General features: G+C 34.1%; 1 protein-coding gene across 1 annotated transcript; it reads left to right on the forward strand.

The window, feature by feature from the left end:
• Window positions 1-6001: 6001 nt before the first annotated feature.
• Window positions 6002-9523, forward strand: LOC108457689 (AP2-like ethylene-responsive transcription factor AIL1). Its single transcript, XM_017756764.2, has 9 exons — window positions 6002-6520; window positions 6699-7341; window positions 7417-7499; window positions 7653-7661; window positions 7841-7929; window positions 8068-8141; window positions 8256-8306; window positions 8542-8618; window positions 8765-9523. Exons 1-9 carry the CDS (start codon window positions 6358-6360, stop codon window positions 9331-9333), a joined length of 1758 nt encoding a protein of 585 aa, XP_017612253.1. The 5' UTR covers window positions 6002-6357; the 3' UTR covers window positions 9334-9523.
• Window positions 9524-18131: the final 8608 nt, after the last annotated feature.

The raw sequence follows: 18131 nt of genomic DNA on the forward strand, positions 1-18131 counted from the left end.
AATGAGGAATTGATTCAAAAGATCCTACAAGAAGCACATAGTGGTTATTTTCGATTCATCCGAGTAGTACGAAAATGTATAATGACTTGAAGAAAATGTATTGGTGGAATGGAATGAAAAGAGATATATCGAGTTTGTGTCCAAATGCTTAATTTGTCAACAGTGAAAGTTGAACACCAAGTACCTTCAGGATTACTCCACCTATTATGGTTCTGAATGGAAATGGGATCGGATTACTATGGATTTTGTTTCAGATTGCCATTGACTCGGAAAGAAAGATGCCATCTGGGTAATAGTTGATGATTAACTAAGTCGGCTCATTTTATCCCGATGCGTCATTTAATTATTCTCTTAACAAGTTGGCTGAACTGTATATTAAAGAAATTGTTAGATTACACGGAATACCATTATCGATTATTTCAGATAGAGATCCAAGGTTTACCTCGCGGTTTTGGCAAAAGTTGCAAGACGCGTTAGGTACGAAGTTAAATTTCAGTACTGCTTTTCATCCACAAACTGATAGACAATCAGAGAGAGTAATTCAGATTCTTGAAGACATGCTCAGATGTTGTGTATTGGAATTTCAAGGAAGTTGGGAAAGATATTTGCCGTTGGTAGAATTTGCTTACAACAATAGCTATCAGACGAGCTTGAAAATGGCACCTTATGAAGCATTGTATGGTCGCAAGTGTCGAACGCCTTTGTATTGGACTGAACTCAAGGAAAATCAGATTTATGGAGTTGATTTAATAAAAGAAACTGAAGAAAAAGTGAAGATAATTCGAGATTGTTTGAAAGTTGCTTCAGATAGACAGAAATCTTATGCAGACCTAAAGTGAAAGGACATTGAGTTTCACGTTGGTGATAAGGTATTTTTGAAAGTGTCTCCATGGAAGAAAGTCCTTAGATTTGGACGAAAGGGCAAGTTAAGTCCGCGTTTTATTGGACCGTATGAAATAATTGAAAAAGTTGGACCGGTAGCATATCGGCTAGCTTTACCACCCGAATTAGAAAAGATTCATGATGTGTTTCACGTATCTATGTTACGTCGGTACCGTTCAGATCCTTCACATATAATTTCACCGACAGAAATTGAACTGTGACCTGATATGACTTATGAAGAAGAACCGATTAAGATTTTAGCTCGAGAAGTCAAACAACTAAGAAATAAAAGTGTTACACTTGTGAAAGTGTTGTGGCAAAAGCATGGGGTAGAAGAGACTACATGGGAAACTGAAGAAACTATGAGAAACCAATACCCACACCTGTTTATCGGTAAGATTTTCGAGGACGAAAATCTTTAAAAGGGGGGAGAGTTGTAATATCCTAAATTAGGGCTTAATCGGAATAGTAGTTTCGTGACCACAAATCCGAGATAGAAATAATTATTTTACAATGATTTTGATGTTTATGATATGATTGCATGATTGTGTGAAAATTTCATGATGAAATTCTATGCCTAAAGTGCTTAAATTGAAAGTAGGGACTAAATCGAATAAGTTGCAAAACTTGCATTCTAGAAGTTTTTAGTATGAAATTGTTTTGGAATATTAATGAGGAGGTCTTAAATAGCAATTTTACCAATTTTAAGTTCATGGACAAAATTAAGACATGGAAGGAATTTTTGAAAAGTTTAGTAGTAAGGGTATTTTGGTCATTTAGTTATTAAAATGAATTAAAAACAAAATTAAAAGCCAATTTTTGTCCATCTTCTTCATTAGGCCGAAATTTCAAGGGTTCTCCATAGCTAGGGTTTGTTTCAAGCTTCCAAGCTCCATAGTAAGTGATTCCAAGCCCGCTTTTAATGATTTTACGTTTTGAGATCCCGTAACTCGATAAAGCTTATGTTAGCAATAATTTAACCTAGGGTTTATATTTGGAAAAATACCCATAGGTGAAATTTGTGTATTTTGATGTTTTATGATAGAATATAAAGTTTTAAATTATGTTAGACAACTTGTACTACTCGATTTTAAGCAAAAGCGAGTAAAAGGGCTTAATCGGTAAAAATACCTAATAGTCACAAGTACATGTTAGAGTGAGAATTTGATGTTGCCATAGAAGAGAAAAGTGATCAGCATGTTGTAAAACATAAGAATAAGGAAAAAGTTTAATCCCGAGCCTAGGGGCAAAATGTAAATATGCAAAAGTTTAGGGTAAAATTGTAATTTTTCCAAAATTTGAGTTAAGGATTAATTTGATAATGTGAGTATTAAATAAGCTAAATGTGTTATTTTAGATCAAGAAAGACGTGGAATCGACCTCAATCGAGGAAAAGAAAAGATTGTGGACTAAATTGCAAAATCTTTGTATTTTGGTACCAAGGTAAGTTCATGTGTAAATAATGTAGCATAATTGTTATTTTTAAGTTATTGATATTAATTATGTGTTATGCTGAATTTTATTATGAAATGTATGCTTTGTGGTTAATTTCAAATAATATGTAAATTATGTGAACTACTTGTTAAATATAATTGTTACCGATTATTGATTTCGGCATTCTACGGAAGACGACAAGGATAAGTGTTCGAGGAAAAAGCCCGTTTGAACCTTAGGAATAGATTAGGATACAAGTGACATGTCACTAGGATGGTTGAGCATCCGAACTCGTTGAGTTGAGTCCGAGTTCACTTATGGATGCGAATGTCCGAACTCGTTGAGTTGAGTCCGAGTTCGTGAGATGTAACTAGGCATTCGAACTCGTTGAGTTGAGTCCGAGTTCACTTATGGATGCGAACGCCCGAGCTCGTTGAGTTGAGTCCGAGTTCACTTATGGGCGGGTTACATGATTGCTTGATTGCATATATGGCACTTATGTGCAAGTTATCCATGTATCCGAATTATATTCCGATGTGTTCAACGGGTAAAGTTCTACTCAAATGGAGGAAAATTTCGAGATGTAAAGAGACGTATTGGTAAGTGATATGAAATGGATATTTTGGACAGGTATGTATTTAACCCTCGGGTTGAGTATTGATACAACCACGATAAGGTAATAAGATGATGAAGAATGATTAAAATGTGATATGTGTTTTAGTGATGTATGCTAATGTTGACGGTATAACTGTTTGTTATGTTACTTATTATTTGCATATGAACTTACTAAGCATTTATGCTTACTCCTCCTTCTTACTCATTGTAGTTTTGGACAAGCCACTCGAGAGTCGGGATAGGTCGAAGGCTCATCACACTATCCGAAGATTTTTGGTAAATGGCTTGTAAATTTAAGTATGGCATGTATAGCAATATACCCATTTTGTGTAAATGATCTTATGGTATGGTTGTGAAATGGTTGAGGAAATGCTTGATAATGATAAATTATGAAAATGGTTAGTTTAGATTATGTTTGATGTTAAGGAAAACTATTAAGATACTTAGTGCATAAAAACTCATAAAAGGATGAAATTTACCATAAACAGAATACGCAGCAACACTAACGTGAGCTTGAAAATTTACTAAAAATCATAGAAATTGAATTTGGTGGTGAAATACATATCAAATTGAATCTTATTATGTCTAGTTTCACATGAAACAAATGAAACAAGTAAAGGAAGTATATGTTAGAAGATATTTTAATTTTAGTGAAACAGAGTCATAGCAGTTTCTGAATCCCCTGTTCCTACTTTAGAAATTCACCATAAATTGTAAAGATATAATTAGGTGGTGTATTTTATATCCTCAGAATCCTTATTGAGTCTAGTTTTAGTATAAACAAACCTCATAGTCATATGAATTTTGTACAGAGAGAAATGTGGTTCGTAGTAAACAGAGGTCAGACCAGTCAAGTCTTGAAACAGGGGTAATTTTAACTAATAAACTGTACTAATTGGCCCAACCAAAAATTCTAGAAAAAAATTAGTAGATAGTTTTATGAGTCTAGATTCAGGGAAAATTTACGGATCTTAATTTCGAGTTTCGTAACTCGAGATATGATTTTTCTTGTGACTGTGACGCAAGTAGCTTAAAAGCTATGAATGTAGAAACAAATAATTCAAAGTTCTAAAAATGTTAAACTAAGCTTAGTAACACCTCATACTCGACTCCGGCGACGGTCTCGGGTGTGGGGGCGTTACACCTAATGTACGAAACTAACAATTAAGCTTTACAATTTAGTCATTTTCTTAATCTAAATTTAATTTCTAATAATTTCACACCAATTTCATCTAATTCTTAACAATGGTAGCTTTCAAAAACTTTAATAGTTTTAAAAATTAGTACATGGGCTAGCTAAATCAAACTCTCATTATTCAATTTCCATATAAGTAAAAGAAAAATTACTAGAGACTTACTTGAACTAAGGGTTGAATATTATGAACCCTGACAATAGCATCTCCTTGGCTGATTTCTTTGTTTTGTTCAATTGGAGAAGATGATAAATCATCTCTCCATCCATAAATTTTCCTTTTATACTAGGATTGCTAGTTAATTAGTTTAATCAATCATGTTTTCACATGAATTAATCATAATTTACTTAACTAATCAACTAACATTATTACCGTCCACTAATTCTTACTTATGCATGGTTTAATTGTTGTTTCGAACCTTTGGCTAGTTGCAGTTGAAGTCCCCAAGTCATTTCCTAATTAAATATATATACCGATTGGATTTTACAATTTAGTCCTTGGGCCCTAATTAAACACAATTTTGACTAATTTGACCGTCTAAATTTTAATTCATCTATATAATAACTCCATAAATATCTTTATTTAATATTTACGGGCTCAGTTTACGGAAATGGGGTCCCAAAATTGTAATTTCCGACCCCACTGAAAATCGGGTCGTTACAAAGATATAGCTCTTTTATCGGTTAGAAGGCATCTCAAGCGAGAAATAGTTGGATCCCATCAAAAAATTTGTCGCAAGTTGACTGATCTTCTAGACTTGAAAATTGACAGTTTTGGTGAAATTAATTTGATAAATTCCAACCCATCCATGCATGCATTAGATCCACAAATATTTTATTTATTATTTATCATAATTAATTTAATTAGTTAGAAATAAAATAATTCTTTAGTGTTATCATTTAATTAATTTAGTTAGTGATACTATAAAATTTTATTATTTACCTCTTAATTAATTTAAATTAATCAATGAAAAATAATTATAGCAGAGTACACGATATCACCATTTTAATTCAAGAATTTTTAGCTTGACACGTGATATTTTATAATTGGTCCAAAAAATTGTCCTCTACACCATCAATGAAATCACATCTTGATTAAAACCCGATCCATGCTTCGCTTACATCTCTAACTTGAAGGCAAAGCTTCAACAAGTTCCCAATCTTCTGTTCTTCAACGTGTGCAAAATCTCGAATGCAACCAAAGCAGTATCTGAAATCAACCGTACAGGAACAAAAACATTATGTGCCTCCCAACACAATTTTGAACATATTAATAATCACTTTAGAAACTATTTTGTATAAAACATTACACAACCTAAACCTGGTTATGCATGGTGTGTTTTTTACCTTTGGGATTAAAAGAAATCTAAACAATACCCTGTAACATCCAGACCAACCACATTCCCCGACTCCGGATAGAAAAAAGCCTGCATACCAGTTGGACCAGTGTCTTGAGGAGCACAGCCTCGACCAGTCGCCTATATGCCCATTTACTTTGATCCATAAGATCTATTGGACATAGTTTCCAAAGTTTTGGGCCTCTTACTTGGACGTGAAATCTTTTGATATTGGACAAAAGATTTTCGACATCAAACGTTAAAGAAAGAATAACTGTAAGTGAATATAAATTTCATTTCTTACAGAACATCAAATATTTACATTGACCAATTGCTGAAAAGCTCCAAAACAATTTTTTACCAGAGGTTTGGTGCTTTTCAATTTGGAAATGGACCACGGCTATCCTCATATCCTGACGGTCCAACGAAATCACATTTAAATTTCAGTGAACCATCGGTGTCGAAAATTTAAGAATCCATGGATCATGGATGTAGCGAATCAGAGCTCTAAGGACTTTGGCCATATCCCAAGTTCTTTTATTTTGTTTTGTCGCCATAATGATATATTTATGTGATGGTCACCTCTGCAAAAACTGAGAAGGAAATGAAAGAGAGGGCACTAAACCCAATGCAACCATTAGCAAAACAGATGCAGATACAGTGCTGAGAATCAGAATATAAGACGAGAGAAGAGCTTTGGTCATGAGAAGAAAATTTTTCTTTGTTTTTTAAGTTCGAGTCCCAAAGCCACAGTGAAAGAGAAAAGAACAACATATACTCGATAACATTTTTATAGAGGCAGAAAAGATACAGTTTTTTTGGTTGGAGAAGGTTGTGAACAAAGAGTAATAGATTGTGTTGATAAAAGAGATCGTCGTCATCATCATCAGCACCATCATGAGTAATTGGTTGGGGTTTTCTCTGACTCCAGACCTTAGGATCGATGAAAGCTTTGGCAGAGAAGACCATGGAGGTTTCCCTTCTGTCATGCCTTTGCGTTCTGATGGCTCTCTTTGTGTTGTTGATCCTTTTCGTCGCTCTTCTATTGCTGCCGATGAAGGTCCTTGCTCTTTCTTTCACCCTAGTATATGTTACTTTTTAACTTTGCACCATTGATGTTTTCTTTTAATGGTTAAATTTTAGTTGCATGCCAGAAAAGAGATTCGCTCTACTCCCAAAGATCTAAAAAACAAGAAATGGGTTCTCTTTGTCACTTGTTTTCCGACACTGATTTGCAGATTGGAGATATGAAAATGGTATTGGAGCTGCAACTGCAAACGAGCAGGGTCCCAAACTTGAAGATTTCTTGGGTTGTTACTCAAACTCTCCATCTCAGGAGACCAAAGCTTATTGTGGAACACACGAAAACCAAAACACTGTTCCTAGTCCTACTAGAATCAACGTGAATGTAGCACCAAATTATAGCAGTAGTGGGGATGCGGAAGCTGCAGAGAATTTCACAAATCCATCGTCTTTCATCCAAACTTACCGAAATTACAACGAAAACCCTCAAACCCTAATGGCTGGTGGTCACAGCCTCCAACAGTGTGACCCAAACCCTAACCACAACCAAAGGAGTGGCGTGTACCATGTTCCTTTTGAGAGTGCAACTTCAGTTTCAGGATTCAAATCCTGGTTGAGACAAACTCCATTTCCTGGTGGAAAAGCTTCGGGTAATGAAACAAATAATAACTTTAACTTTCAGGCACTCTCTCTTACCATGAGCCCAACCTCTCGAAATGGGTTCCCTGCTATAGCACCATTGGAGGTGGTTGATAACCGTAAACGACCTGTCGGAAAGAACCTCACCAGGGAATCAGTTCCTCGCAAATCTATTGATACTTTTGGTCAAAGAACTTCTCAATATCGTGGTGTTACAAGGTATTTTTACCTTTCAATTTTCATTGTTATCCGAGTTTAATAATATTCAGAAATTTACTTCCTTTTATTCAATAGGCATAGATGGACCGGAAGATATGAGGCTCATTTGTGGGATAATAGCTGTAGAAAAGAGGGACAAACAAGGAAAGGGAGGCAAGGTGAGGGCAGCAGTTCATTATTCTTTTTTTTCCTTCATTCCTTGATCGTTTTGGTTTCTGATTCTTTATTTTCATTTTCCGGTTTCCTGGAAAGAGAATTAACTAATGCTTATGTTTCATTCACTTTCTGGTTCGCATCCTTCCACTCTGCAGTTTATCTTGGTAAGTGAACTCGTATATTATATCCTTTTGCATGTCTCCTGTATTAAACATTTTGGGAGTGCATGATTCTTTTAACTTTATAAAGATTATTCCAGTATGAGAACAAAGAGCATTGGGCTTTGTGCAGTTTCTTTTAATCGTTTATTCTTTTTGTTTAAAATGTTTGCGGGTATGATCAGGTGGCTATGACAAGGAAGAAAAAGCAGCGAAGGCTTATGATTTAGCTGCTCTCAAGTATTGGGGTCCAACAACTCATATAAATTTCCCTGTAAGTTTGTTGGTGAACCACAACACTGACATTGTTCTTTCTAGGGTTTCAACAGCTTATTTCATTGACAAGTACCAAGAAGAATCAACATCTAAATTATAGAAAATAAGAAAGTAATCTTGACTACTTTTGTTTTAGTTGAGTACTTACGAGAAGGAGCTGGAAGAGATGAAGAACATGACCCGTCAAGAATTTGTTGCTCATTTGAGAAGGTACACCAAGTCTTGTGCATTTAAATTCAAAGAGAGGGTGGGAAAATAAAAAATAAAAAAATAGGACAGACAAAGGAAGTTGTAACATTGATTAACATCTTACTTTTTTGACAGGAAAAGCAGTGGTTTTTCAAGAGGAGCTTCAGTGTACAGAGGAGTGACAAGGTAATGGCAGAAAACGACCTCATTGATAAAGTTTTGCCTGTATGTACTGCATTTTTTGCAGCCTTTTTCAATTTTATAGTAGACAATAGTAGGCAAACATTACTATACACATGCAGATAAAATCTCAAATTCTAAAATGTGTGTTCTTACATGATACATCATTTACAAGGCAATCCAACTTTATATCTATCAATCTTTCCTCTTACATGTCAAGCTATTTTCTGTCTCCGGCTAGGCACCATCAGCATGGAAGGTGGCAAGCTAGAATAGGAAGGGTTGCGGGAAACAAGGACTTGTACCTTGGAACATTTAGTAAGCTTAACTTCCTCTCTTTTTTTCCACTCTTTGTCTCAATTCAATTAAATGAGTTTTTATATAGACTTTTTTAACTGTAACACTTAAAGAGTCTTAACCGTGATATATATGCAGTAATAATGTGTGTTACTTACACATTGTAGGCACACAAGAAGAAGCGGCTGAAGCTTATGATATTGCTGCAATTAAGTTTAGGGGAACAAGTGCGGTGACCAATTTTGACATAAGTAGGTATGATGTAAAGAGAATTTGCTCAAGCTCTACACTTATTGGGGGCGAACTTGCAAAACGCTCTCCAAAAGACACTGCCTCCATTGCTCCTGAGGACTACAATTCATGTGCTTCATCAGCATCTCCTCAACCTCTTCTAGCTATACCAAGCGGTGAAGCATCAGATGAATTGGCGGATATGGTTTGGACTGCAAATTCAGATGAGCAACAACAACATCAAAGTACTAACACAAATAATGATGCATCCTTGGCAAACTCAAGTAGTCGCAATTCCTCTAACCCGCAAAGCCCGAAAGGCTCCATTGGTTTAGCTAGTGATAAGTTTGGCATTGGCGGAGATTACTCTCACCACGGCTACTTCTCATTACAGGGTTCAAAATACGAAGATGGCAACAGTGAGACTGATAATTCCAATGAAAATCGGCTAGGCAATTTGGGTTTAGTTCATAAGATCCCAATGTTTGCACTTTGGAACGAGTGAGATAGTGAATTTCACAAGAATTTGAGACACTTATCAGCGATAGAGAAGTTTAGTTTTAGTTTCTTCACTAAAGAAAACTAGTTAGAAAGAGGGTAGGATATGTAACACAGGATATCATGGAATTCAATGGTCTTTAATTAGTGCTTTAATTCCGAATGAAATTAACTAACTGTTCTCTACCTTATCAAAATGTCTAATACAAAGATGAGGCAATTGGTTTGTTATTTTCCGTCTGACTCCATTTATGTATTTAGTGATTTTTTTTCTTTGGTAACTAGGTACTTTTTAACCTTCATTGCACCATTAATACACCCCGGCAAGGAATCTAGTAAAGTTGAAAGCGATGCAACATTGAGCTTGAAAGGAAAGGACATGTAATAGCAGGAAGAGAGTGTGATACTACCTGATGATGTACCAAATATTGGTTGGCTTAATTGTTTTAAGATAATGACGTTTTTGACATGAAAAAGACAAAAGTGATGGCAAGGTCGAAGGAAAACCAAAGTATTAAATTCAAAAGAAGGGGTGAATTTGTAACAGGCATGCAGTAGGGAGAGAGACACCAAACCAGCCAAAACATGGTTTTGGATTTAATAAGAACGGGTGCTGTTTTATTAAACCTATTGGAGGAGTGGGTGCACCGCTAATGTAATGAACAACATCTTATGCACCAATAGTTCCCTTTGGAACGCCTTGAGCAGTTTGACAATCAAAGGGAGAGATCGATAGCTGGGTTGGTTGTAACCTAAAGCCTCTATAGCCTTTAGGTAAGCCAACGGGATGTGCCTTAACTTGCGTGCCTTGTAGCTTTGTTTTTTCTTTAATTCTTTATTCCAATAAAGTAAAAGCTTAGTTTTGTTCATTTCTAAACCCACGCTCCGTTCGTTCCACGCGATTGCACCTCCCACCAGCATACAAAAGTATCTTGTATTGTTGGTCTCCTCTTATTTTTGCCACGTCGTTAGTCACCTCATGCTCATGACAAAATAAGCTTATATATGTAATTCTCCCTTAAATTTAGTATTTCCTCTCAATTTGATATTTATAATTTTTTTATTCCAACTTATCACTCGAATTTTTTATCAATTATTTTAATACATTTTTAAAATATAGTTTGGATGAGTGGTACGTTTATCTGCGGTTAATATAAAAACAGCGATGGCAATTAAATTAGATACTATAGCGATACTGTAGCGTTAGACAAAAAGTAAGCTAAATGTATCGCACCGCACTGCCCATCCAAACCCACCCTCAATCTCATTTTTATTGTGTTTAGGCTTTCAAATTTACGTTTAAAGAACACATGTTTTTTTAAGTCAAACTAACTGTAGAAAAGTGTTTTTTAAGTCAAAATTATTTTCTAATAGACTATTGGAGGATGAAATTGAGATCAATTTTGAAATTGAAAACTCCGTACACAGGTTTAATCACACATATAACTTTCACCTATGTACGGAGTTTTTTTTCTTTTACAAAGTTTTATCGAGTAGAATTGTGAATGAAAAGATGATGATATGCCATTGGATGTTGGCAAAATAATGTGCATGATTTGGATATAAGGTACAAGTTTATTTGAAATGAAAATGTGAACAATTGAGGGTTATATGTGTGATTGAGATCAAAACTTTTATGTTTAATGATGTTGTTTGAATCTTGATAGGTATATTTGTTTTACTTAATGAGTTTGTATGTGATAGGAAATTGAGGTCAGTAAATGTTTATATTTTATGAGCTCAGTACGTATTTTAAATACTTATCCATGTTACTAATTTTTTGTAGATTTTAGACGTTTGGAACGTGTTTACCGAATCAGAGAGAAGCACATACCTACCGTCTTTCGATTCGGTAGACTTTTTGATGTTTCCTTTTGGATAGTTGTGGCATGTACATAGGTTGGATTAACATAGGTTGGATTAACTCATGTAAGATATTGTGTGTTTTGGTATAACAGCCTTGTATATAAGCTTATGTTTGTGGTTTGATTTATGGTATATGGTTAACGCCAAGTTTGGTATTTTTAATGGCATTTTGCATATGAATTAGATGGTGGCATGAAATGGCTATAAACTTTGGCTTGTGTTAAGCAAAGGTTTATGCTTCCATGTCGCGACATTAAGTTCAGTTTCCAGCTTCTTAATTTTTTTTTTCGAATTCGTCACCCACTATGTCAACACCTGCTATGAAAAACTAGTAAAAGTAACTAGGATTAATACTAAAAATAAAATAAACAAACAAGAAAAATTTTACAAAAAAAGTAAAGAAAATCATAGAAGTCTTTTTAAAAAAACAGGACAATCTATACCGTCACCATAAATGAACTTCCATCTGGTTCTCAACACTTTAATTCATCGTTTGTTCTCCCATTGACAAATACAAACCAACCTCCTCGATCGAATCCACTAGCAACGTTTTATCTTTGACTGACGTGACATCCACATTACAAGCCGTTTGATGCAAAATTCAAGCCAACCCCACTATGTTTCAGGGTATTATTACCTCGCGCATCTTCACCCCAATGTCGCGTGAGGCTTTGGTTACTCGAGCTATACCTCTATCTTTGAGTGAGAACAGAACGAACTCATCGACTCCTTTGGTTGGCATCTCTCCAACTATAGCCAGAAAGTGTACAGACTCTATTACACATTCATTCAGAACTAATTTAAGCTCACTATTAGTGGTTACTCCTACATTTACTCCTACTCCTACATCAATTGGATCAGAGACACATTCTTCCATCTTCAACTCCTGATCATGGTCTCCGATTCCAATCGCTTGTTTAAATTCATCATTTAACTTAGCTTGGTCATCAATGATATAGTGGCCCTTATCGTCAAAGTTGGGAATATCATGCACGACCTCTTCCATTGAAGCCTGTACTTCATATTGATATTAGAGAAATTCCAACCTTCTTGCAAATTTATTTGATATGGACATGGCCAACACGGTAGCTTCAACAGAAGGCATTGGAACATCATGCATGACTTCTTTCATTGGAGTTTGCGTTTTCGATTGAGATTGGAGAAATTTAAACCTCCTCACAAACCTATTTGATATGGACATGGCCGACTCAAGATTATTCAAAGCACTAAAATGAACATCCAATTATGGGTATTCCGCATATCCGCTATGCTCTTCACCCAAATCCGGATAGGGATACTAAGGCTGGGGGTAGTTCTGAGGTTGTGGATCATAAGTTGGATAATTGTTGTACCATATCGGTTATACCTCTCTCTTTTGGTTGCATACTCACACGAACCATAAGGAGGTTCGTATGAATATTTGTGCCTATCATATTCTTCGTCATAACTCTATTGGTTTGTTGAGGCTCCGTTCGACCAACTCGATCTTTGATTGTTCATGTGTTGCATATAATACCATCTATACATGTCATTATCCATGATTAAGTTAAACTTCCAACAAGTTGATGAGTCCTCATTATATGATTATTTTGGGCTATATCTTACTTGTGTTTTCTTAGTTTCTTGATTATTTTTATATTTTTTAGTTTATCTTACTTTTTTATGTTTGTATTATAAATATTATGTGTTTTTCTCGCATTTAGTTTCAATAAATTATTCCATGTGGAATTTGTAAGTAAAACAGGTTTGGGAAGAAGATGTTAATAATGGAACCATGAAACTGAAATCACTAAGCTTAAAGTTGATCCAAGATGATGAGTGAAAGTCCAATGCTCAAAGATTTAAAATTTGTAATTTGGACACATTCCAAACTTCCAGTCAGAACACTTCTTAGTGTTTCAATCATTTCTCGAGCTTCAGGACTCCATTTTAGGTGTAATTTATATCGTCAAAAAGGGAATTTGAAGATCTATTTAAATATCGGAACACCAATACCAAAATGAATCAGGAAGAAATCTAAAAGTAAAGGTAAATTTACAGGTTTCACATTGATGGACAGTTTGAAGCATTTTCGTGTATGGATCATATCTCTTATCATACTTCAAATTTGGAGTTGGAATTTCTTTAATGAATGCACAAGATCTTGACCATCAATTGACTTTCTTGTATTTTTTCGATTGGGAGACGTTAACTTAGACAAAAGAAGTCATCAATTAACATGAGAAAAATGACTCAAAAGATGACAAAGAAGTGGATCTAGAAATTTATTACTTGCAAGTCCTTTGCATTGTCATTTTTCTCTTCACAAACCTCTATAAATAGTCATTGGTTTTAGAATAGGAGGCATCTTAAAGTTGGGATCAAGATCATTTCCTTGTTAAGTATTTGTTTATTCGTGTAAAAGCTCAAGTTTTTATATCTAATATGTCTTTTTTATATAAGTTTGAGTTGTATAATTTTGTTATTCTAAGTTTCCAATGCTGAGGTGAAATGGTGAATCTCTTGGAAAATATTAAGGTAAATTTCATACTCATCATTTGAGCTAGATTTAATTATCAACCACTATTCATAATCATACTTGTAAAGTAAGATCTTTTATTTGTTATAGACAATAGATGACACAATGAATGCTTGGATAAATTAACCTTGATTTTTTGTAGACATAAAAAATTGGCATAATAAATATGTAAAAAAAAATTATAAGGCTTGAAGTTATGAAGTTATTATAATACCATATGGTATATTTTTGGACTAAACTTAAATAATTGAACTGTCATATTACACCATCCTTTGGTTATGGATTCATTTGTTAAACAGTTGGACCTATTGAACAATAATATTAGACACTCATTTGATGGACATACCTTTGTTTATAGATTCATATGCTTAATTATTGGGCGTACATTGCTTGATTATTCGATTGGGACCTCCAATTTTGTGTAGATTCTAATTGAGTAATAACAATGAGTACTAAAATTTAAATCTTAATATGACACCAAGATTTGATCCTCTAACATCAACATATTTTCTTCCAGGTACTTGTTTTCATTATTCTTAGTTAATTTCTTACGTTGACTTTTATTTTTATTTCTAATGTTTCTTGCTGCTACTACTTTCATTTTCGACACTCATTCCAAAGTTAAGTGTTAAATTTTTAGTTTAGCATAATACTTGTAATATTGTAAGCTCTAATCAACTTCCCTATAGATTGACCTCAAACTCCTGAGATTTTTTTACTTGAATATAACCTGCACTTGGATTGTAGACCTAGAAAGTTCTTGTCAAGTTTTTAGCACCGTTGCCGGAGAAGGTAAGATTTAAATTACAATTTTATAAGTTTTTTTTTCTTTACATAGGTATATTTGGTTGGTTTTACCAATTATAATATTTTTCTTTATTTCATCTCATCTTTTTTCTTTGCATATTTTGGCAACGTGATTTTAATTCTCATCGTTTAGTAAGAAAGAACTGTGAAACTTTTGTTGGTAATTTGATTGAGACTCCTCCACATTCACATATCATGGATGAAATTAAAATAGCTCCTAATGAAAATGAGATTCTACAAGTGCGCACCATGCGTGATTGCTTTCAACCTCCTCGAAACTCAACACCCTCTTGCTTTGTTTTACCTTTGAATGCAAATAACTTTCGATTCAAACCTAGTATGATAACTTTAGTTTTTAATTTTCATGGCTTAGAGTCTGAAAGTCCTTACTTACATCTTAAATATTTTGATGAAGTATGTGCCACCTTTAATGAGCCACCTTGTGCTAATGAAATTGATAAACTCAAAATAAGGCAAAAATTTGGTTTAATAATTTAAAACCAAAATCAATTGGTACTTGGCAAGAAATAAAACTGAATTTTTAAAGAAATTTTTTCCGACACAAAAGACCAATGCTTTTAAAAGACATATTCAAAATTTCTTGCAAATTTCAAATGAACCATTTTTTCAATGTTGGGAACATTTCAAAGATTTGTTAAGTTCTTGCTCACATCATGGTTTTGAAAATTGGTGGACTTTAAGTTTCTTTTATGAAAGTTGAACTTCTGAAACTAAACAATTTGTTAAGTCAATGTATAACAGAGACTTCCTTGATAAAGAACCTGAAAAGGCCTTTAACTACCTAGATCACTTCGACAAAAAATTCACTACCTTGGCACATATTTTAACCCTTTTGAAGGTTCTATTAGATCAAAACTTGCTAATAAGAAAGGAAAATATTACTTTAGTCAAGAATATTATTTAAGTGCTCGAATGGCTAGTTTAACTAAATAGGTTGAAGCCATGAAGCTTAGAAAGTGCAAAGAGTTAAACTGGTAAAAACTGAAAAATTTTGTGGTATTTGTGAAATTATGGGACATTCTACTGTTGAATGTCCAAATATTTCACCTTTCAAAGAAATGTTGCATGATCAATCGAATTAAATTCAATCAAATTAATCAAACATACTAATGTAACATATAATCTTACATTTTTGTAATTCAATTACTAAATATAATTTTGTATTCCTTGAACCAAACTCCTTCGAAAACCAAGCTGGAACCGAGTGAAGACCATGACACTGCAGAACGAGGGCATGTAGTGCTAACTGAAAGCCATCTTAATATAGCATGAGCCGGAGCTACTGCATTTGTAGCCCATTAGATGAAAAGTTAGCCCCGACACAGGTTAAGAATAGTTAAACATATTTTTATAAAGAAAAATCTAAAATTTATATATAAATTTCAATCTAATATGTAATATGAAAAATAAAATTTAATTTAATTTATTTATAGATATAAAATTTTAATTTGATTCACTTATACACATTATAAATTATATATATATTCATTTGTGAATTTATTTATTTATATCAAATATCTAAGCAAGATTCCCTGACTTTGTTGAGAAGGCAGGCAGGCAGAGAAGGTTAGCCCTAGAAAAAGAGCAAAAGGGGTCACATGGGAGAGAGATGAAGAAGAGGAACAGAAGCAGCCCTTGGGTGCATAGTGCAGTGCTGCCAAGAAGCATGTTTGGCTGGATCCAGTGGCATCAGCCGCAGCACCCGCTGTCTATTTACAGTCCCAAATTTTGTCAGCACAGACACACACATTCACAAAAGAAAATTTTAACCCCTCCCTCATAGAAGTTTTTTCTTATAAGATAAGCGACAACGAAGAATCTTTCTTTGGGCAAAAGTTGTTGCTTGCTCTTGTCTCATCAATGAACCCTTTTTCTCCCAAATATATAAACCCAACCCCCCAATAAAGACATGGAAAGCGATGTCATTATGTTCTATATTTTGTGTATGTGATGTAAGAGGGAGAGAAGTTGATGAGGTGTTGGAATTGCAGAGACAGCTAAGGATTAGAGAACAGATGGAGGGATGGGCCGAAAAGATTCTCTTTCTTCTTCTGAATTTGAAAGGCTAAGAAGAATAGATCATATTATGGAAGCAAAATATATAATGCATTAGTATGATCAACAACTGCATGCCTTGGAAATTGATGCTATTGTCATTGTTTCTATTACTGGCTCGCTTTCAGAAACTGGCCAAACGGCAAGGGCACGCCATATCTCCATAACAAGGAAATGTCGTCCTTGGCCAATTTATTTATGTTAAAATATTAACCCATGTGACTGTCCATATGTCAGAGACATGAAATATGATATTATGATTTTGAGATGAATTTTAATACTGCTCATTATACCTTTTCCCCTAAAACCAGTGGTGTTGGTGACAGACTAACAGCTTATCCATTGCTCCTAGATCTCAAAATCTGATTCAAAGGTTGGGTTGGGTTGGGTTGGGTTGGGTTGGGTTGAGTTGGGGGACATATGAATTAGTAAAACTTGACAACAGTCAAAACTTATCCAATCATGGCAGAGAATGTGCAATACACAAATTTGGGTGATTAATAATATAATTTTATTACATAATCAGGACCTGTCTAAATCAAAAGCACAAAGCAAGTAAATATCCATAGCTGATAAAAAGCTATCATATATAACAGAAGCCAAAACCATGCAAAATGAAAGTACACTGCATTGATCTTTAAATTTCTTAAAGAGTACACTACATTGCTATTCCTAGAATGCTAGCCCTACCCTAGGATATATACAGCAGTTTTACGTATGAGATGGCTAGCTGTAGGTCCACAATCTAAGATTTGCTTGGCTGTGTAGGTTGTGCTTTTGGGGAGAGATTGACGGGGAAATGTCCTGAATGAAGTATCTTGTCCCCTGAATTTTGTCTTCTACCTCTTCTGTGAATGTTCAAGTCTGCCAGGTATTTTCTTTTCTTTTATTTTATTTTAGGTTGATCCCCTTCTGTCGCGAATCCCTCTCTAAATTTTCTTACTGCAACACCTTCCCAGTCCGTACATATTCCCTAACTTTGTTATTCACATACAAATTATGCCATCTAACTTTATTTACATAATAATTATTTTTAAATAAATATTAAAACTTTAAACTGAAAGTAAATGCTCAAGACCCTAACTTTTCAATTTGAGTTTTAAATATTTATTTACAATACCTATAATTAATATTTAATTATGTTTAAATAATTTATTATTATTTTATTTAATAATAATAATATCATTATAGTGTATAAGATTCATGTTTAATAATGGTTTTATAATATTATCATGTTAGAAGAAATTAAGAGAAATGATTATATGAAATTGTGATTTCACGGCATCTCTATACCTTTTGATTTGTAGCATTTTTAGTTGAATTTAAATTTTTGAGAAGGAAAATGCTGAAAATCAAGAGAAAAAAATCTGATTTGTTATTCTCCTATTAGAAGGTGATAAAAATTACCTGGAATCACAATTTCATACAATTTCTGTCCAGAAACTAGTTTCCCATTTAATTTGAGAATTTTCGAGACAAACGTATGTTTAGTTAACCTTGAATGAATGAGATCCACTCCAATGAAATATGATCAAATC

The sequence above is a fragment of the Gossypium arboreum genome, chromosome 4 (genome assembly GCF_025698485.1).
Source record: "Gossypium arboreum isolate Shixiya-1 chromosome 4, ASM2569848v2, whole genome shotgun sequence".
Taxonomy (NCBI): Eukaryota; Viridiplantae; Streptophyta; class Magnoliopsida; order Malvales; family Malvaceae; genus Gossypium; species Gossypium arboreum.

What these genes read in the sequence shown, in the direction of transcription:
- LOC108457689 (XM_017756764.2), top strand. Translation starts at nt 6,358, where the DNA reads ATGAGTAATTGGTTGGGGTTTTCTCTGACTCCAGACCTTAGGATCGAT. An exon ending in CAACTCATATAAATTTCCCT is followed by an intron (nt 7,930 to 8,067) that starts GTAAGTTTGTTG and finishes CTTTTGTTTTAG; the next exon opens with TTGAGTACTTACGAGAAGGA. An exon ending in TTTGTTGCTCATTTGAGAAG is followed by an intron (nt 8,142 to 8,255) that starts GTACACCAAGTC and finishes CTTTTTTGACAG; the next exon opens with GAAAAGCAGTGGTTTTTCAA.